This window comes from Ixodes scapularis, unplaced genomic scaffold (assembly GCF_016920785.2).
Source record: "Ixodes scapularis isolate PalLabHiFi unplaced genomic scaffold, ASM1692078v2 PGA_scaffold1__304_contigs__length_218370807, whole genome shotgun sequence".
NCBI lineage: Eukaryota > Metazoa > Arthropoda > Arachnida > Ixodida > Ixodidae > Ixodes > Ixodes scapularis.
This window is the reverse complement of record NW_024609846.1, coordinates 14,711,980-14,734,361: the sequence shown is the minus strand read 5'-3', so window position 1 is coordinate 14,734,361 and position 22,382 is coordinate 14,711,980. Positions and strand designations below refer to the sequence as shown.

General features: G+C 46.4%; 2 protein-coding genes across 2 annotated transcripts in view; one reads left to right on the top strand and one right to left on the bottom strand.

Moving 5' to 3' along the window:
• The first annotated feature begins 390 nt into the window (after positions 1-390).
• Positions 391-2,238, top strand: LOC120841164. The gene is made up of 2 exons (XM_040212030.3): positions 391-1,239; positions 1,644-2,238. The coding sequence occupies exons 1-2, from the start codon at positions 500-502 to the stop codon at positions 2,221-2,223; spliced, it is 1,320 nt and encodes a 439-aa protein (XP_040067964.1). The 5' UTR covers positions 391-499; the 3' UTR covers positions 2,224-2,238.
• Positions 2,239-4,072: 1,834 nt separating this feature from the next.
• The window catches only part of LOC115330896, a 30,355-nt gene continuing 12,045 nt past the window's right edge, over positions 4,073-22,382 (bottom strand). The window contains exons 2-4 of the mRNA XM_040212031.3: positions 7,389-7,613; positions 5,976-6,129; positions 4,073-4,564 (exon numbers count right to left, since the gene is read on the bottom strand). Of these exons, the coding sequence (XP_040067965.3) occupies positions 4,073-4,564; positions 5,976-6,129; positions 7,389-7,613 (871 nt within the window). The remainder of the gene's footprint in view (positions 4,565-5,975; positions 6,130-7,388; positions 7,614-22,382) is intronic.

Sequence of the window (22,382 nt, the reverse complement as noted above, 5' to 3'; positions counted from 1 at the left end):
CTAGGCTAATACCCCTGCCAGACGGGCACCTAAAAGGACCTTTACGCCAAAGGCCTTCAGGATTTTCAAATGACCTTTACGTTCTGCCGTGCCAGACGGCACAAGTAAATGTCATTTAGAGGATGTTTACAGCGATTGAACTCCCGCAGCTCGTTCAAACGCATAAAGCACGTTCACGCCTGAAAGATAATATTTCCGCGATATAAATATTTTTTTAAAGTTTTTCTAAAGCAAACAAAATATTAGAAAAAACAAAATGACGAGTTTAGTCGAGTGATTACAACAATGTCTGCTTTATGCCCATGCACAGTGGTTTTTTGGCAATTAGCGGCAACCCTGAGCGTCGCCCGCTCGCTCGGAGGGGCGTTGCCAGGTTCCCTTGCTCGGTCCTGTTGCTCAGTGCGCGCACTCCTTCCCGTTCTTTACGCTTTTGCCCTGTTCAGTTCGGCGTCGTGCTCGCGCTCGAGTTTCAACGCAGTTGCCCCAGTTTGTTCCTTCGATGGATCTTCCTCCCGATGTTGATCCGGCTACGATGGACCCTGCGTCTCGTGTCGCGTTCCTGGTGTGCCTGCGCAACCACCATGAAAGTGGTTTAGCATCGCTGAATAGTTCTTTGTCGTCGATCACGGAGGCTTTGACGTCGATCAGCTCCGACGTTCAGTCTGCCCGACGAGAAGCTGATTTCCTCGAGGAAAGGCTTCTTGCAAACAGCCTGGTCATCGCTGCAGCGACAGCAGGAGAAACGACCATGCCGCGGAGCGTCCAAGCGTACTTTCGGGGTGAACGATGGTTTGAGGAGACGCTACCGAACCTGCCGGAGAGCCACTTCAAGCAGGCTTTCCGGGTGATGCCGGCGACCTTTCGGTACATCGTGGACGTTTGTCGGCCCCACATGGAGCGCCAGGTCACCCCTATGCGCCCCACTATATCGGTCGAGAAACGAGTTGGAGCTGCGCTCTACAAGCTGTGTTCCAGCGCGGAAGACAGGACCGTCGCCCACTTGTTCGGCCTGGGGCGGTCAACGGTCAACGATAATTACAAAGAGTTCTGCCACATCGTCGTTTCCGAGCTGGAGCGCGACTGGCTCAAGATGATGACCGCCGCCGAACTCCCCGACCACGTCCGCGAGTTCCAGGCTGCCCTGGAATTTCCGCAGGGCATAGCCGCGCTGGACGGCTGCCACTTCCCCGTGTCGCCACCTAAGGTCAACGCCAGCGACTACTACAACTACAAGGGCTGGTAAGTACACTAATTAAAACAAAACAAAACAAAAATAGCTGCGTTTAATGGATTTCAGTAGAGTAGATTGTTGGGCTAGTTCGTTTTGGAACTTGGAATACATTTTAGCGCTCAAAGCACAAGGACACAAAGACGAGAATCGCACTGTGGCGTCCGATTCTCGTCTTTGTGTCATGTTTTCAGCGCTAAAATGTATTCCGCGTTTAATGAGGTGGAAATGACGAAACATTACCGAAACACGAGATGCTAGCAGGTGATTGTTAGCTTGTCATTTTCAATAATGTGCCGTGCTAGCTCTGATAATGTGTAAAAATTTTCTTTTTGAATCTACAGCTTTAGGAAAACCCGAAGCCTCACGTATTATGTGTGAAAAACTGACGCATGCATTGTATTTTTTTCTCCAGGTACAGCATCATTCTCCTGGCCCTTGTAGACCACCGGTACCGGTTCCGGTACGTCAACGTGGGGACGCCAGGGCGGTGCCACGACGCGCATGTCTTTCGGAGGTCGGCACTGGCCAAAATTCTGGAAGGGCCAACGTTTACAACACCAATGGTCACCATCAACGGGACTGCCGTGCCGCCACTGGTTCTCTGCGACCATGCCTTTCCTCTGACGTGCAACATGCTGAAGCCATACGCACGCAAGAATGTCGCGGGACAGTCTCCGCAGGAGAAGTTCAACCGGCAACTGTCGTCTGCACGTAGGGTCGTGGAGAACGCCTTCGGCAGGATCAAGGCACGGTTCCGCTTCATCATGAAGCGGCTGGAGTGCGACGTGGACAACGCCCGCTTCGTTATACGGGCTTGCTGCATGTTGAATAACATCTGCGAGCACTTCAACGACGGCGTGGAGTCCCAGTGGCTCACCGAAGTTGGCACGGAGGCCCGCCTCTACGAGCAGCCAGTCTGCAACACGGATGCCGTGGCAGGCAATGGTTCGAGTGTCCGGGACTCCATTGCTGCCTACCTTCACCAGCACTAGAGTGAAGAGCGAAGCAAAGGCCCTTTCGAGTTCTACCGGAAGGAAGGCCCTTTTGAGGACCAGCAGAGCAAAGACCCCTTCACCACCACAGAAGAAAAGGCCCTTTTGAGCCCCAGCAAAGGCCCTTCTCAGGGCCAAAAAAATTTGGCTTTAGAGCTGACTTCTTTCGATGCCTCCTCCCGTTGTCTCAAATGAAGTTAAACCGCAGTATTTATTTGAACATTTCAACCATTTTTCAGTTTTTATCTTTTTTTTTTATGTCTGAATGAAGATGGTAGAGGTGTGCACGTTTCAACTTTGATGCCCCATCTGGCAGGGTAGCACGAGACACGGTTTGGGCACAAGTTCCAGGCCGAAGGCTTCTCAAAAGAGAGTTGAAACTTTCTTTTGAGTCACTAACATAGTACTTGTGTTCACTCTGCATTCCTGTCTGGCCTATCAGTACTAGATGTGGAACTTGCTAGGTACTATTGGTGAGGAGATCAAGGCCTGCGTGTTTGCTCCTCTAAACATAATCAATAGTAGATCCCTTTAGCACCCTTTAGGTAGCCCGGATGAGCACCATCGTCTGCTCCATTGCCTGCTTCAGTGGTCATGCTCAGAACGAGCTCACATTAACAAGCTGCTAAGACCGGCAACCAATGGTGTCGCGAGAAATTACATTAGTAGGCTGCTAATACAGGCAATCTTGTAGTTGTCTTCACATTGCAAATAACTGTGGAAGCTCTCTATCGCACTCTGCAGTCGCGCGCACACAGCTGTGGCCGCCAGCGAACGAGACGTAGTTGCGACGTGACCCATACTCTCGTCAAGCTTCGGGCTGTTTGCCGCTTGGGGCGGGTCAGGGATCTACTAACCAAAGGTCATGCGAAGGCCTTGTCTTCTAAGTGGTATTGCTCCAACTTATTTGTTGTCCCCACACCTCGGTGTTTACCCGACACGTCTGTGGACATGCCCATAGGCCTTGTGGTCATGTTCGCCTCATTTTCTGCAATAGAGCGCAGGGTAGTGTAACATACAAATACTAACACGAAACAGTCACGTTTATCGTTGGTGCCGGATCTCTCCCGAAAGCAGTTGTCGGAGAATGCGAGCTTGACCCATTTCGGCTTTTGTGCCGAGCTGGGCATATGCACCTTGCATGCTGCATTCTTCATGCAGGCCGGAGTAGAAACAAAAGAGCCCCTCGTTCCCCGCAAGCAACCGAACACAAACTCCAGCCAAACGCTGACGCAGCGTTCGGTTTCGTCAGCCAAGCGCTGGCTCATTGTTATTTCTCGTCCCCATCTGTGTAGTTCTAAAGTTAGTCACTTGGGGTGTCAGGGTCTGATCTCCTCCCCAATATTAACTGGAGATGCTGGAGTTTCGGAAAGATTCACTCTTCTCGCTCCAAGTCAAATTTGGGGGCTTTACATGCCAAACCAACGATGGGCATCTGGCACGCCCCAGCGGAGGATTGAGGATTAATTTGGACCACCTGGGGATCTTTTGACTATACTGAAAGCTTGGTTACACGGCGCCTCCTCTGCAATAAGCCTCCGTCAGATTGCGGGCACCTCGGCCGGGATTCGAACCCGCCACATGGGATCCGTAGGCCACCACCCTCGCCTCGGAGCCACCGAGGTGGCTACCCTTCTCGCCCTGTCAGTCACTATAACAGCGAGACACAGGAGTGTCACTTTCCATAACATTTTTCTTTTGTGTGTGGGTGGGGGGGGTGGGGGGGTAGTATGAATATTAGTGCGTAGTAGAACACTTGGAATTGTGCATGTTAACAATAAAGACATATCAAATACCATAGCTAGATGAATAATTGCTCCAAAGTACAACACAAATGTGCTCCATCCGCTTACTTTGGTGCTTTATTTAGAAAAGCGATCATCGCCGCAGTCAGGTCTTCCTGCGCCTTCGCAGCACGTTCTTGTTGCTTCAAAGCACGTTCTTGCGCTTGCAACACAAGTTCTTTCTGAAGGAGCTCCCGCTCCCGGAGCTCGAATTCCTTTGCTCGAGCGGCTTCAAAGCTCAAACGGAGGAGCTTCTGCTCCTCAATTGCTGCCCTAATGAGGGCAGTATTAGGGTGCTGAGCCCTTTTTTTTGGAGGCGCCCTCGCTGGCACGGACACGCCGTTGCTGGCAGAGGTGCTTGCAGCGCAGCTGGTGCTCGCGGTGCTCGCCCTCCTTGAGCTTGCGGCCAAGCTTTCTCCTCTGTGCCCGCTCAAATCTGGAGCCTCGAAGCCGACTCCAGCGGCTCCGACATCATGTGAGTCGTCTCCCACGTCCATAGGTGGCTCCTCGAACACCTCGCCATCCTCTGCACCTCCATCCTGCAAGCCTGCAAGCAACTGAGAAAATTTCCATACAATCAGATATTCATATTAAACCGCAATTCAGGTATTATAATCCATCTCACAACAACTTGGCAAACTTTGGAAGCTACACCCTCGTGATTCCACAAGTGCATCGGTGTGAGGCATGTTGCATCATTGAACAGATGTACCATCACTTTCGGACGCACGGGCATGAGGAATCTGCTGTCATCTTTGGCTTCTTCAACTCCTTCCTTAACTATATTCAATGAACTGACACCCATCCACCAACTGCTCGCTGAAGAACTACCTGGCCACCACCTTTGGTCAGAAGTCTACCAATTACACCACTGGTTTTGCCTATATTCTGTTTCACGATAACTTGGCAAACTGTGGAGGCTACGGCTCCTGCGACCCAAAAACAGCGTTGGAGCGAGGCATGTGACTCTATGTCACGGGAGCGTTTGTGTCACTGCTCCAAAATCAAGACCTGGAGGAACTGGCTGTCATCTGCTGATCAAAGGTCGTCTGCTGTGAAACCAACCAACTTCAGATGAACATTCACCGGCGCAACATTGCCATCCGCTAGAGTAGTGAGCTCTTTGGAAACAGTTTATGAGACAACCATACGTTCAATTTACTAGCGAATCTGTGGTGGGTGCTAATGCCACGGCACAGTGCGATGTTTGAGCGGAAGTGGTGGATTACACGGCTGCAATCGTTCACATATCATTCAAAAGCCATATTGTTCCTGGGAAAGGGTTGATCCGTATTAAGTATCATTGGAAAAAAAAGTAACATGTCTACATCTTCCGTGTCATGTAGTGTGGCGGACAGAAGGGTCTCACTGCAACACTACTAACAGTAAAAGAAGCCTAGAACAACTTTTTGTCACGGATAATGCTGTTGTTGTGGTGGTAACGAGGCTTAGCTCCGTGGCCTCGATTATGGAGTGTTGTCACGTGCCTTGCTCAGACACTCTTATTGGGTCGTGGAAGCTGCAGCCTCCACAGTTCGCCAAGTTATCGTGAAACGAAGCATAGAGCTGCTCTATACAGCAGCCTTAGCTCCCCAAAGTAACAACACGAGGACTAACTTACCCGACAAGTGAGAGACCTGCAGTCGCCTGCTCCACTTTCGGTATCGTCACCATTGCATTGCCGATGGCCCGTCTAGGAACCTCCAACGAGGGCACATAAAGGACAGTAGCCATTCTTCGGAAGCGCTAGTGTAGCCTTTGAGGTATTTCCTCTTCTATTTGATGAAGGACGAGTCCCAGTTCATGCAGAATCGCTGGATCTCTGACAGGTAGGTCGGAAGCAGACGACTTGTTTTTCGTATAAGAGCTTGCCGACCTGTTTGTAAACACGAGTTGGTGTATGTAGGAACCGTTGAATATCTAATAATACAGAAACCTTGTTATGAAAGATTGATATCACCAGCCGACCTGCACTACTGCAGGCGTTGCACGGTCCAGGCAGCTCTCTACGACCAGGCTGCTGTTGTTGAGCGGCAGCGACCCCATGAACCTGTGGATGGCGAAGTAGTAGGCCCAGGTCTGCTTCCCGGATCCCGTGGTGGTGCCTTCCCGTGCATGTTTCCTAAAAATTAAGGCAGCTGTAAGTGTCACATTCATGTAGTTCCGTAAATGTACATGCAACACTCACAACACCTAATAAACAGAAATCGCTTTGCAAACCACCTTCAGATTGAAGATTGGCGCACACATGATGCTACCTGTTTTACGTGGCTTGCATGTGACGTCATGGCATTGTGCAGGTGGCCAGTTCTACTTATTATTGCTCAAAAAAACAACCTCAGTGGGGTGGAACATATGCTGCAGAAGGGACACATATACCAGCTGCCACAACAGCAAGTGGTATGATGTCAGTGATAACCATGTATATAGTGCCAGCACATAAAAATCAGCATGTTTTACTTTCTAATCGTATCGCAATGTCAGGTTAGACCTTCTGTGGCATTGCCTGTTATTGCTTACAACATACAAATACATATAAAATAGTTGAAGTCGAAGGGATTGATGGCTGTTTGAAGGAAACTCAGAAATCTGTTTCTGAACGTGTCGGACTAAGACTCTACAAAGGGGGTCGAAGCAAGCGCTTTAAGGGCATACGGATCCCACTGCTTCTGGGTGGAGTTTTGACGGCAACCTCTGGGCTGTGTGAAGCGCCTCAACGAGGAGGGGTAAAACCAAAACAAGCCACAACAAGAGTTGTCATCACTAAACCCGACTCTGAAAAATGCGGTACTCGGTGTCTTCACTGCTGTCGACGCTGAGAGCACTGCTGATATCTGTCGAGTCCGACTGTTGCGCCAATCAGACACCTTCGGGTCGCCGTGGGAAGGAATTTAATGTTTTTAATTTCTGACTGTTTACTCAAGTTTCTTCAGTGAATTTTTTTGTACCCTTGATGCACGTTCACCGCCACCTTTATGCAAAATTGTAGCTTGATACGTTTAGAAACCGATTTATGCCGTCCCTTCAAAAAGTCATCGATCCCTTTGACTCGCCCTGTAGATTTAAACGGATTTTGCTCCTAGGTGAGTTTAGCTCTTCAGTACCGATGTCTTATGTGGTTTGAGCCTCGGAGATCATGAAACATGGCAAGTCAGCTGTGAAGCTTTGAACATTGCTGCAGGCGAAGACGGCTACTCAAAACGCGTACGAGCTACGCAAAGGAGCGGTGGCCGAACACGGCACGCGAGACAAACACTGCAGGTAGGCGAGCCCTGTCTTTGCGCGCCGCGCAAATTGAACGGTCGTCCCTATCGGCACTGTTTGGCGTGTGTGTGTTCGTAGGATTAGCAGGTTACACCAAACGTGTGAAGTTTTCCTTACCGATAAGTGCTGCACAGATTCTCGATCTTGTTGTGGACTTGGTCCCTCGTCGTTCGAAAGCCCAGGGCCCCCAACGCTTCCGCGATCTCGGCGTAAACGGCACCGTTCCTCTTGGCGCGACGGAGGTCCTCCAGCCGATCCTCCCAAAGCCGAATCAGCGCCCAGGTCGCGTCGACGCTCCAATGGACGCGCGGCGACCCCTTCCTACTCGTCGACGCTCCTCCGTCGTTCGACATATCGCACGACGCGAGAGATATAGAAATATATATACAAAACAAAGATTAAATATATACAGTACAGTTAGTAATACACTATTAAAGGATGATAAAATATAAAGTAGAGAAATAAAAGCTAGATAACTATGGTTGTAAGAAAAATCGAAAGGGGGAAAACCGAAGTGCCGAAGCGAACGATGCGAGCAGGCGAGCAGCGGGACGACTACGCCTACTAGATAGCTGGGGCCATGGGTACAAAAAACTATTAGTAGAGCGAGGTCTGTACAGATTATACGTCAAACACGCTCTTTTTTAATAATAAAATTACAAAAATATTTATTTTAGAAATCAGTACGATCTTTATTTTCAATCCGCGTCTCTAGTGTAGACCGCTGCTGACGAGAGTAGGCCTTTAGCAGCCGTAAAGGAGTTGTGGGAACTCAGGTTCCCGAAAAGGACCTTTACGGTAAATGTCATTTGAGTTGCCGTGTGGCACTGCCTAAATGACATTTACACTAAAGGTCCTTTGGCGTAAAGGTCCTTTTAGGTGCCCGTCTGGCAGGGGTATAAGCGCCTTCCAGGCCCCTATATTAGAGATCAGTGAGGTAGGCCTACCGCGCGAACGGCGGTCGTGCGTGCATGACGTCGGTGGCACCACGGGTGGCACCACTGACGTCATAAGATGCTAGAGAGCCTCAAGTAAGATTGCATTCAACTTAAACCATGGAGTGTGTTTGCAATTTAATGGCAGCGTTAAAGATGGCGGATTATACAGTTTTCTGCGTGTAAAAATGCTTAAACTATTGGAACAAAAATGGTGTCTATAGAAAAGTGTTATTTTATTCTTCACATAAAATCTTCAAGCATCTGTTTTTAACCGGATTTACGTTGAAAAACTACCCGTATTCCCGTAAACAACAGCAAAATTTTGCAATTTAATGGTGCCCATGAACACATGCCTTGATCTAGCAGTTGAACACACTTTTACTTGAGGCTCTTAATTAGATGCTGGCTGGAAGCAGATGACGACATGCCACCTGCTTCGGCCGTTATGATTCATTAAATACTTTCAGTAGATATGATGTATTACCGTTCGATAATAAATAGGACTAAGGTACACAAACCACTTCCGTCCCACGGTGAGCTTCCATAGACGAAAACAATTTTTTTCTTTCATAAAATTGAGGAACCCCAAGTTACTCGCTTATATTTGCCTATGTAAAAGCAACTATTAAAATATATGCTCAAGCAAAAAGTGGCCACTTTCCGAGAAGAGTGTCCAACCCTTAGTTTCCCTTTTGTAGTAGCTTCTCCTTGGCTGGAACGATTATTGATGCCTTGCGTGGGAGGAAGAGCGGAGTCAATCATTGGTTCGGTGGCACCGATTACTTGAGGAACACTCGTATGAATCTTCCTCCCATTACTTTCATTTTGGGGAAAAATGCTTGTTGTGACGTGTGGTTTATTCGCTATGCTTAAATAGTTTTGTTGCTTTGCAGTTGTCGAAGATGGGACTGATTTAGTTATTGCATCAAGCTTTAAAGGCAATGAGGTCATTGCCAAAGTTCTGTGTTTTTGCTTTCTATCCCCTGTGAATAATTGTGTATCATAATTGCAATTATAATAGTTTTTATGACACTGTGAGGAACTGCGGGAATTTCTATAGTACTTGCATCGCTTTTTACAATGTGATAAACCGGAATCGCCTGCTCCAAAAGCTCTGATGTGGGGGACACGCTACCACAGCCGTGATGAAGCGCTCACGCATCTTTTTGCTGCAGATTATACTTCTGAGCATCGCCAGCAGTGACGGGGCCCATATGCTGGACGAACCACAGGACGCCACGAAATTGATTGTTCTCGAGCCGACCACGGGAAAACAGTGGTTCCTGGGACCCATCTTGGTGTATTTCAAGTTGGGAGCATTAGGAGCCTGCCAGCACTGGTCTTCAGCTACGATGCCTCTACAGAAGCCGCTATCCCACGCCAGTCATTCGAGGCACGCTACCACAGCCATGAAGGAACGCTCGGACATCTTTTTGCTGCAGGTTCGTTATTTGAATACTTCAACTTGCCGTCGTTCAAGCAACTATTGTCTGCTAGTGGTATCCTGCCCCGGTGCTTGGTTGTGCTGTTTTCGTTGCGTGTGGTCTTGGTTTCGGGACGTCATGTCCTTAAGTTTGCAGTGTGAAATAAATTAAATGAAATATGTGCTACAAAAGCCATGTTTTTGCTGCAGAAGCTGCTATAAGCAGTTCTTTTGTAAGCTTCACCACTGATGATTACATTTTGTCTGTTAATGCATGGAAAAAGTAGCCACTTGTGCTTTCTTGCCTTTGAAACATGCTCAGATAATTATATGGTTTGAAGTTGAACCGGGGGGGGGGGGGGGGGGGGGCTTCATTGTTTACTTTTAGAATGTAACACGCATCTCCAATGTTCAACTCAAAGAGCTTCCCGCAGCGTCCATCTGCATCACACTGGGCAAGCCTTTGTGTATCTTTTGGCATGCAGGATACAACACTACTTTATTTCAATTGTAGGCTACTGTATTACTGTAAAATACCAGGCAAGCGCCCACTCAAAATTTAGAGATAATCGCGAAAAAATGGAGAATGTGCGCTTGCCTGGTCATCAATTTTACGTATAAATGTACTATGCATATTTTCTCGGATCTTAAAAATTTGGATATCGGCGCTTAATGTGGAATGGGCGGATGCATGGTATTCTGCGGTAGCTAAGAGTTGTACTTGGAGTGTCATTCGGCACAAGGAAAATAGTTTTTCTTCATATGTTCACAAATCTGGTTCCCTCCATTTTCAATTATATATAAGTGGCACAGATAAGAAAGATTGTAAATAATTTGATTCCCAAAAAAACAAAAAAAAGACAAGTGACACATTATTTCTAAGCTCACAGTTCACCATTTGCATCTCTGATTTATTTCTATGGTACATACTACACAACAAGGAATCACCCTGTGCCACCTACCTTATCTGAATGCCGAGGTTGCTTGCTTTTGTTTATTGGTTGAAGGTGATAAGTTCCTTTTTTAACTAAGGGATGGACCGGATGAGGAAGCAGTTGTGGTTTTCACGAGCCAAAATTTCACCAGCTTCCACATATCCTTGCGATTCTATCCTGATAGCCTGCAGTTATCTCATCTTATTGAACTCGGTCATGGAACCGCATCTGGTAACTGTACTGCCAAATGTTCACACGACACCGAGGGCTGGCTTTGATATAGGGCTTTGCTTGACCTGCATAGGCTACGCAAAAGTGGATCACATATTGTTCCCACCATACAATGCACCTGGAGGTGTCTCCTCTTGCAACGTTTTTTTTTTTTTGCTCCTCTTCTCTGTTCAATACACAAACTGATATCCATGGGGGTAGGTGGTGCCATATGATTTAAGTTATCTTCAGTGTTTTGTTTTATCTGTAATTCCTGGTAGCAACCTCCACTGAGAGATCCTTTTGTTTGCCGAGTCACTTCTATCCGTACCTGTTTTTTATGTTTCCTTTGTGACGTATCAACAAGCCAGTCTACAATTTTAGTCGCCATGCATTTTTATCCTAATTATATTGACGAGTAGGATCACTTGGGCTCTGTTTTGGTTGTTGGAGTACCATAAAAGTCCACGCTATGTTTCATGGGAGTTACTTCAGCTCAAGTTCAAGTTCATTACCTTAAGGGCATTCTCGTGGAATGCATTGGGGGGAACAAGAATTTGTAGTGGCAATAACAACATTCTAAATAGGCTAAGCATTAATTTCACGTACACACAAACAATTGTTTACGTGTATGTGTAAAACAAAAGAACAGCTGTAGGTATTATTTTAGAGTTCAAATGGTTCTAGATTTTTCAGGAATGGAAAAAATGAAATCTAAGTATGTCACCGAAGCCCATTACATGTTACTATAAAGCTGCCAAATTAGTTTATCAAAAAATGCATTAGTTTCACAAAAAATTCTAATTAGTTGCGGGACCCTTGGGTCCACCTACTCAGCAAGCCAGGCCTTGGTGACGACATCTGCCTTGTCCCTTTAGTGTCTCTAGTCAGTCCCAAGCTGCGTGGCGGTGCCACTCGTAGATCTCTTGTATGCACTTTCAGGTATGGATCAGAAGGCGCCCAGGCGTCCCTCGCCTCAACTAAGCTCCTTTGTCCCACTTTTCCCTCCCAATTTTTGGGAAGTTGGAATATCTGGCACAGCTTGCTCCTTCGAATTCAACGTCACTTAGGTACAGAGCCTGAGTAACGGACAGGCGTGGCGTGGCGAACGCGGGTAGAGAACAACGAAAGAGAGATTGTTTAACGTCTTAATCAGAGTCACATGGTTTATCGACGAGCTGCCGTCGCCACAGTAGGAGTTGTGTCAAGGTATCCTGGTCCCCAGATAAACATGATGAACATTAAAAAAATAATTTTGTAATTATTGGAGTTTTAAATATTCTGAATTGTTTAGTGTATATGCAATAAGCTATCGTTTTGTCATGTAACAAATACTATAACTTGCCTAATTTCTGTGTCCATGCCCCTTTCAAGTAGTTTCATTTGGGGTTTACAGCTTTCTTAAATCACACTGGCACCTGCAGTGCACTTATGTGTTGGCCAGACTGATGTTTGTCAACCTGTCGAAAAGGCCCAGTGCTAGCGATTAATGAGCAATCTAAAGACACTTTGGTTGGTAGAAAAAACAATCACCTTGTGGAGTAAGAAATACAAAATTCGATTTACTAAAACTAACTAGGAATGTGAAAAAAAAAACGATTTGTCATAAAAGAGGGTTAGAAGTACAAAATATGGTTTACTAAAATAACGCTAACATAATCTAAAGAACTCGAGATTTATTTAAAGAACCAAGAAAGGTTCCGAATAAAACATGAAATAGGGTTCATAAAGAAAAACCAAAAAAGGATCCGTAAAGAACCTCGAAATAAGGTTCATTAAGAGCACGAAGAAGGGTTGTGGAAAGAACCCGAATAGGGTTCATTAAGAAGAACCAATAAAGGATACGAAAAGAACCCTAAAATAGGGTTCACTAAGAGCACCAAGAAGGGTTCTGGAAAGAACCCGAAATAGGGTTCATTAAGAGCACCAGAAAGGGTTCTGGAAAGAACCCGGAATGGGGTTCATCATGAGCACCGAAAAGGGTTCGGGAAAGAACCCGAAATGGGGTTGATTAGGAAGAACCAAAGAACGATCTTAGAAGAACCCCGAAAGAGGGTTCGTTAAATAGAACCCAGAAGCGTTCTGAAAAGAACCAAAAATAGGGTTCAGTAAGAAGAACCAATAAACGATCCGAAAAGAACCCCGAAATAGGGTTCATTAGAAAGAACCCTTTTTGTGGGTTCTTTTCTGCACCTTTAAGGGTGCCGCCCATTGGACAAGCGAAAGAACCCTAAAAGGTGCTAGTTTGCACGTTTTTTTTTAGAGTGTAGCATTCGTTTGAAGACGTGTAATGATTTGGGCGTTCGCCAGTGTGTGTGGGGGGGGGGGGGGGAGGGGAGGGGGGAGGAAGCGGAGGGGGTTCTAGATCTTGTTAAGCTTGAGCAAGGGTTGTCGCTCAAGGTTTGCGTCGCTCATTTTATTATTCACACGTGGATGAGCTCGCATGTTATACGAAAGAGCAGCAGCTCCAGGATTTGAAACGGATCATGTGTAGTATTCATTAGCGGAAGAGATCGCCCCGACCACTTCTCAACTCGAAACATTGCTTGTCACAAAGACCACGTAGGGGAAATAGGGAAATATTTGAACTGCCTTTGTTATATTTTTCATCCGCTTTAGGCATTCTTCGGTTCTGGTTTTCCTACGGACTGCGAGTATAGGTACCCTAAGCAGGATTTTTTTATTTTTTATTTCTGTGTGTGTGTGGGTGAGGGGGCTAGTTTGAACGAAGGACTCACAAAGCTACATTCTGCTTCCTCAAACTTCGCCCTGAATGGCCTTTGTCACGCACTGGGGCTTGCGCGGGGCTTCCCACTCCCCAGTTCCAGCTCGAAAAAAAAAAAAAAAAAGAAAACGGACATTCAACGGAAACTGTACATAGAAAGAGATTGACCTCGTTTCCTACAGCTCCGCAAAAATCTTTCTTCTTTCCGGTTGAAAAAAGAAAAAAAAAAAGCAAATTTTATTTTCTTCATTTTATAAAAAAAGTGAAAGCCGTTTACAACCCCCTGTAACGCCGAATTGGAGCGCAGCTCTTGAGGAGAAGGAGGGAAGGGTACTGAGGGCCACGTGTTTTCGGGGGGGGGGGGTCACGTGACCCCTCCCCGAGGGCAGGTGACCTTGGTGGGGTCACGTGGGGGAGTCACGTGCCCCCTCTGAGGTCACGTGACCTCGGGCGGGCTCACGTGATCTCGGGGTGTCACGTGACTCCCCAGGTCACGTGATCCCCCGGTCACGTGATCAAAATTTCCCCGCTAAATTTAGCGGGGAAATTTTTTCCGCTAGATTGAGCGGGGAAATTTTTCCGCTAGATTTAGCGGGGAAATTTTTTCCGCTAGATTTAGCGGGGAAATTTTTTCTCTGGATATAGCGGGGAAATTTTTTCCGCAAGATTTAGCGGGGAAATATTTTCCGCTAGATTTAGCGGGGAAATTTTTCCGCTAGATTTAGCGGGAAAACTTTTCCGCCAGATTTAGCGGGGAAATTTTTCCGCTAGATTTAGCGGGGAAATTTTTTCCGCTAGATTTAGCAAGGAAATTTTTCCGCTAGATTTAGCGGGGAAATTTTTTCCGCTAGATTTAGCGGGGAAATTTTTCCGCTAGATTTAGCGGGGAAATTTACCCATAATGCACCGCGCGGTTACGCCGACGGCGACGCCGCTCAAGCCGGAAACGGGCGCCTAAGAGCTGCGCTCTAAAAAGGCGTGTGCCCGGGGGGCGCGGGGGGGGGGGGGGTCCCGTGGACAAATTGTAACGGTTACAAGTAATTTTATTACTTCAAAAAGTAATCAGATTACTCTTGTGATTACTGCCTAATAAAAGTAATCAACTGATTACAAAATTACTCCAAAACGTAATCGATTACAAGTAATTTGATTACTTGTAATGCGTACGGTAAAAGTCTGCTTCGAATGCACCTTCACTATCTTGGAAGTATGACGCCGATGCATCTACCAAGGACACACTGTCGAGATAGTGACGACGTGCCTGGCAGGACCGTCACTCTTGTACCCACCATTAATGGCACGAATTCTTGAGCTCAAACTGAGTGCGGTTTTTGCATCTGACATTAAAAACGCGAAAGTTTGACGATGAATATCTCGAAGAAGCTTGGCTTTTTGTGAATTCTTTAAATCGAGATAGCCTCTAATATTGATTGGCTTTTAACACTGCAGTTGCAACATGCCCCATAAAGCTATTAATTACTAAGCTAACAGATTTTGGTCAATTATTCAACATGCTGTGACAGTTATCCCCTTTACGAATGTCTGCCGAGTCCCACGAACACGCAGTGAAGAAGACATTGACATAAGTCTCACGGCCTTTTTTAAAAATTCTGTTAGCTTTCAAATAAAATGTTGTGTCTACATGTCAAATAACTTGTAGAATCTGATCATGCACATAATTGTTACAAAGCTTTGCTTTTCACCCAATTAAAATATTGCATTTTTCATCGCAACCTTTCAAACATAAGCAAAGCATCCAGTTGGGCACTCAAAATGTATTCTATTCGGCAATAAATTCAACCGACTACTTCTTGGTTTGCCTGTGGCTTTGTACTGAAAATAATAGGCATGTGCGAGTCATAGAATTTGGGATTAAATTGGATAATGATTTGAGAATATTAACTTTTCAGTTTAATATCACATACTTTCTCCAAGCCCGCAATTTTTGGGTCCGTTTACATCAAGTCATCCAGCAGCCGCAGGTTACCTTTTGGGCCGCCGAGATTGTTCTTCTCCTGATGCGGACATCTCATTGTATGTTTACGGGTAAAACAGTGCGAACAAGGACACAAGACAGAGAAGATGTACACAGACGGAGCGCTGACTGTCAACTGTTTATTTTTAAAGAAATACCTAACGGCGTAGTTACACCAAACACAACCCCAAGATTCTCGGACAGGCGAGCGCCGTTACTACTTACGCCATCTATCGGCCGCTGCTGCGCCGGCGCCCGTAACTCAATGGACCAAAGCGATCTTTTTTTATACAAAGAAAACTAATCACTCAATCCCTTTGCACTTTTGTGTCACGTTTTAACACGTTGCCCTCAACCTCCACGAGAATTTTCGTGGTCCTGGGTTTATAATAAGTCTGGCCAAAATGCAACCAAACTTTTACTCATTGGTTCCTATGGCGAACCGCAGAAAAATCATACGTCTTTTCAACATTCGATGCAAACCCTAAGAAAACCACACGATCAATTTAGTTGCATTTTGCTATATATATAGCCAATGTCTCTAGCTCCATGGAAACAGTTTTTATTTTCAAATTACTGAAATTTAAAGTGGTTCCCAGGGCTTTAAATACCAAAAAGAGTCCGCAGTTGGTGAGGAGACTCGAGGATTCAGTGACGTTGTTGCGTTCCTAAATACATTTTTTTAGCAACATATGTAATGTATAACAAAACGGCAACTACACTGAATATTTTCTTAATTGATAAACACAAAACCTAAATGCAGATTTTTTTTTTGTTCTTATCGCGTAATTAGCTCAAATACATTATACTTAAAGCGCTGAATAATTAAGGAGTCAAAGCGTTTTTTGATCCGAACTATCTTTTACAAAGTGTCCAAATTTCAGTTCACCAGCTGTTCCACTTCCAAGAATGGTATTAAAAATAAAAATGCCAAAATGAGTGGGCGTGGTCCAGACACTTTGGCAAACGGGACATGAAGAGTACCATTTATGGCGACATTTAGCACGCTGTTACCGCTAATTAATCAATCTTATGTAGGTTTGCTTCGCGTGCGCCCAAGAGCTTTTGAAACGGCCCAGTATCTTTTAAGTCATCACAACCTCAGACGTCAAAATCAGGCAAAAAAGGGGTGTGTCCCAGAAATTTGGGCATACGCGCCGCCAATTGTACCATCAATGGCGACACTCAGTACTCTATAAGCCATAATAATGCATCTCCTCCAATTCTGCGACGCATATTCCCGAGAGCTTTTGAAGCGGCCCAGAATTTATTTAGTTATCACTCTCCAAAGCTTGCCTCAACCGTCAAAATCGGCCAAAAAAGGGGCGTTTCCCACAAATTGGGGCATACGCGCCGTCCATTGTACCCTCAATGGCGACACTCAGCAGTCTGTAATTCATTATAAGGAATCTCCTCTTGGTGTATGACGCGTATGCCCGAGTGCTTTCGAAGCGGCCCAGAATTTATTTAGTTATCGCTCTCCAAAGGTTGCCTCAGACGTCAAAATCGGCCAAAAAGGGGGCGTTCCCCACAAATTCGGGCATACGCGCCGTCAATTGTACCATCAATGACGACACTCAGCAGTCTGTAATTCATAATAAGGAATCTCCTCTAGGTCTATGACGCGTATGCCCGAGTGCTTTTGAAGCGGCCCAGAATTTATTTAGTTATCGCTCTCCAAAGGTTGCCTCAGACGTCAAAATCGGCCAAAAAGGGGGCGTTCCCCACAAATTCGGGCATACGCGCCGTCAATTGTACCATCAATGGCGACACTCAGCAGTCTGTAATTCATTATAAGGAATCTCCTCTAGGTGTATGACGCGTATGCCCGAGTGCTTTCGAAGCGGCCAAGAATTTATTTAGTTATCGCTCTCCAAAGGTTGCCTCAGACGTCAAAATCGGCCAAAAAGGGGGCGTTCCTCACAAATTCGGGCATACGCGCCGTCAATGGTACCATCAATGACGACACTCAGCAGTCTGTAATTCATAATAAGGAATCTCCTCTAGGTCTATGACGCGTATGCCCGAGTGCTTTTGAAGCGGCCCAGAATTTATTTAGTTATCGCTCTCCAAAGGTTGCCTCAGACGTCAAAATCGGCCAAAAAAGGGGCGTTCCCCACAAATTCGGGCATACGCGCCGTCAATTGTACCATCAATGGCGACACTCAGCAGTCTGTAATTCATTATAAGGAATCTCCTCTAGGTCTATGACGCGTATGCCCGAGTGCTTTTGAAGCGGCCCAGAATTTATTTAGTTATCGCTCTCCAAAGGTTGCCTCAGACGTCAAAATCGGCCAAAAAGGGGGCGTTCCCCACAAATTCGGGCATACGCGCCGTCAATTGTACCATCAATGGCGACACTCAGCAGTCTGTAATTCATTATAAGGAATCTCCTCTAGGTCTATGACGCGTATGCCCGAGTGCTTCTGAAGCGGCCAAGAATTTATTTAGTTATCGCTCTCCAAAGGTTGCCTCAGACGTCAAAATCAGCCAAAAAGGGGGCGTTTCCCCCAAATTCGGGCATACGCGCCGTCAATTGTACCATTAATGGCGACACTCAGCAGTCTGTAATTCATTATAAAGAATCTCCTCTAGGTCTATGACGCATATACCCGAGTGCTTTCGATGCGGCCCAGAATTTATTTAGTTATCGCTCTCCAAAGGTTGCCTCAGACGTCAAAATCGGCCAAAAAGGGGGCGTTTCCCACAAATTCGGGCATACGCGCCTTCAATTGTACCATTAATGGCGACACTCAGCAGTCTGTAATTCATTATAAAGAATCTCCTCTAGGTGTATGACGCGTATGCCCGAGTGCTTTCGAAGCGGCCCAGAAATTATTTAGTTATCGCTCTCCAAATGTTGCCTCAGACGTCAAAATCGGCCAAAAAAGGGGCGTTTCCCACAAATTTGGGCATACGCGCCGTCAATTGTACTATCAATGGCGATACTCAGCAGTCTGTAATTCATTATAAAGAATCTCCTCTAGGTATGGCGCGTATGCCCGAGTGCTTTTGAAGCGGCCCAGAATTTATTTAGTTATCGCTCTCCAAAGGTTGCCTCAGACGTCAAAATCGGCCAAAAAGGGGGCGTTTCCCACAAATTCGGGCATACGCGCCGTCAATTGTACCATTAATGGCGACACTCAGCAGTCTGTAATTCATTATAAAGAATCTCCTCTAGGTCTATGACGCATATGCCCGAGTGCTTTCGATGCGGCCCAGAATTTATTTAGTTATCGCTCCCCAAAGGTGGACTCAGACGGGAGGGGCCCTTTCGAGCGCACTACACTATAGTCGGTTACAAGTCAAGAAGGTAGGAGAAGCTCCTCCCACAAGCGTGATGCGCCCGTTTCAAATCCCTCCGCAGTCGAAAGAGGAGTTCACTGGAAACACTCCTTGTTCCGCTTCAATGGGTGGATATTGGCTACAGAATGATGCCAGCTTGTCTCCGATCCCACTTTTTAAGATAGCGACCTTTGTATTCATCGGAGGAGGAACCGAGCCCCTGAAAGCAGCCTTTGTATCCATCGGAGGGGGAACCTAATCCCCGAAAGTCGTCTTTGTTTCCATCGGAGGGGGAAAACACTAATCTCCCTCTCAGGGCTTCCACAATGCTAAGTCAAAGTCGAAAATATGTACAGGAAGGCAAGACCCTCCTCGCGCGTGGGCCGCGACGTCACGGGAACGATGGGACGCTATTGGATGCGGAGGTGGCGGAGGGATATATGATTCCCTTTGAGGGGCATTTGCCGCTACCTTCTTGACCTGTAACTTTTTATAGCCGGCCTCCAGGTGAGGCGCTTCGTGTAGAACCTGCCAGGTGGCGCTGGTGTTCGATTCCGGAGCACTCCTGCCAGTGAAGCTCGCGCCAAGCGTAGCTGTTTTTGATATTAGCGGTTCATTAGTGTGGCTTTTGAATGCTTCATGGGTGTTTCAACGTGTATGAATAAATTGGTTAAAGCTTACTTCCACAATTTAGTGAATACTGGGGTAACCAGTCTTGCATGCTGGCGCGTAGCGCTGCGCATCCGTCTTCTTTCTCTTCGTTTTCATTGCATAGCGTTAAAACTCGAACCTATGTAATCACAATGCCAAGCACTTGATAATCACAAAAACAAATTGCAAAAACGACCATAGACACTACAGAAACCATCTGAGAACGTACGCGACGCCATATCCCATGTTACAGTAGCCATGTCCTCCGGATTTCGACAACAGCGCCACTCGCGGCAGTCTGCACTTCTGGCTTCACACGGCCGATGGGACGCCGCCGACATTTTTTCCACTGCCCCTATATTCTAGTTCAGTGTAACTAAAGCGCCGACGTTAGAACGCGCGACTCGAGAGCGCTGCGATAGGAGCGCGCTTACCATTAGAGTGCACGTCACAAGAGCGCATGACCAGTAGAGCGCATGTCACGATATGGATTACCTTGTCCGAAAAAGAAGCTTTATTGTACGCAAACACTTTAAAGCACACAGAACCACTTGACGATCGATCGGCTGGGTGCAGGAGCCGAGATTGAATGTTATTTCGAATGGTGAAGTTGTGTACATTAGGAAGTGACTTCCAACTCAACTATAACCACATTTTCTGAGTTCCATGTTTGCGAAGCGCTGCTCAACAACACAAGGTGCACCTCACTAGACTGTTTCTTTCTACCACACAAACTTGTGGTGTAGTGGAAAGTCATCACTTGGGCCACTAACTTTAGCGCGTCGGTGTCGTATTGGCCCTCACAGCATTCACAAACACGTTATGACAGTGCGTCACACACCGCTAACAAATAAATGCGCCCCGCAAACTCAATAATGAGCGGCCGCATCACCGACGTCTGTCCTGAGCCGGCTCTGCATGCCATTCGTGCCTTCTTTTTCTGGACAGCATCTCCGTCGCAGTGCACACCGATGTTGCGATCGCCGGAGTACAGTAGAAGCTGGCCGTGTAGTTTCCGCTTCTTTTTTGTTGCGCGAGCGCTTGCTGCAGCCCAACGCACCACCGTCTTCCATAGCTCCGCTGCAAATCGCGGTCGTCTCAACCACCAGCATGGTTGAAACCGGAGTGCGACGTTCTTCTGTGGCGTAGGTGCAGCCCATGTATAGTACAATGGTTTGTTTTAGGCTTCATCTAGCAGTCTGAAGAGTCTAGGACATTTCGGTGCTCGAAATATTTGGTGTGCGGAGTTTTTGTTGCATGGTCGTGGAACACAAAGCGACGCACAGAGTCGCTTTTGTCCTTATTTTACGATTATTTTTTGCCCGAACTTCATTAAAAAATGTCATCTTCTCTTTCTGCTCGACTTTTTAGCAGATACCACCACCCCACGGGGGTTAGAGCATGTGTTTCTCGCCTCCGACCACAATGAATAAACTTGCACCCCCGTGTAGCGTCTTTTGGAAAGCCGGGATCAGGGACTGCAATGGTGTTCGACTATTCCTCAGGGGCGTTGCTAGCAACGCCGATTAGGTTACAGAGCAGTGAGCACACGCGTTTTGTAAATAAAAGGGGCCCACATTACCCTTTGTGAATGATTATATTTCTTTTGAAGGCAGCTGGCCTCAGACTTTATTACGTACACGACGACTCACTTGTGATACGTCGCCGTTATAGTATTTGGGAGGGCTAGAAACTGGCATTCTTTCCGGAATATATTATTATCAAGCCACACATGCGAATAACTTTATATACGTATGCTTATATATGCACGTTACATACCTATCATCCAGACATAATTATGACAAATCTTAATAAAGATGTCCTAGACGTATATTCTAACCTTTAAAATATTAAAGCATGCTATTGCCAGAAATGACGGGCCGTTTACACCGAAATATCCGTGTACCTTACGTTTTCTATGAACATATCCTCACAGGATCACACAGGCCAATAATTGCTTGATTACACCTATCGTATATTTTCATTAAGGGGAAAAACATAGTCAAATAAGACATCTCGATAATTACATCCCTTATATTGGGTCCGGACATTTCGTCGAACGCCGTTTCATCGAAGCCGTTTCATCGAACACCGTTTCATCGAACGCCGTCTCATCGAACGCCGTTTCATAGAAGCCGTTTCATCGAACGCCTTTTCATCGAACGCTGTTACAGCCGGCAATATTTTTGCAATTTATTTTGATTTTTATACACAACGTCATCTAATTCTCCATTTTTTTAAATCACAGTATGCAGTGACGAGATAAGTTCCGTTGTGAACATGTCCTGCTTCGAGAAGAAAGCCTCCATGAAACAATGACCCCTCTTCATGTCGCATGAAACAATTAAAAATGAGACAAAAAAAAAAAAGAAACAGAAAGCACGATGTGCTTTCTGGGAAGCGGGTAGTGTTTTATTGTTTGACAGCGTGTACCTATAACCTTGGGTTATGTGAGGATCCGAAAGGGTGACAGAGTACACCCAGCCCAGGCAGCACCGAGTTCTGGGCCAAAACTTGGCTTGCGTCTGGCAGTTTAGGGCATTAAAAAGCCCGAAGAAGCCAAAGTAGTGCCAAACCTGACCTCCCTTGGCAACAGTCTGGGTATCTTGGCCCTAATTCGCCAAACAAGTGCCAAACTTAGGCTTCTCTGCCGGGTAGTTCGGCTGTCGTCTGGCATCTTCGGGCCTAAATCGCCTAAAAAATGCCAGATTTAGGCTTACTGCCCGGTAGTTTGGCAGATCTTTGGCATTTTTGGGCCAAAATCGCCAAACTAATGCCAAAGTTAGGCTTCACTTTTTGATAGTTCGGCTATCACCTGGCACATTCGGGCCAAAATCGCCACAGATGTGCCAGAGTTAGGCTTGCTACCTTGTAGTTCGGCAGAGTTTTGGCATTTTTGGGCCAAAATCGCCGAACTAATGCCAAAGTTAGGCTTCACTTTTTGACAGTTCGGCTGTCACCTGGCACAT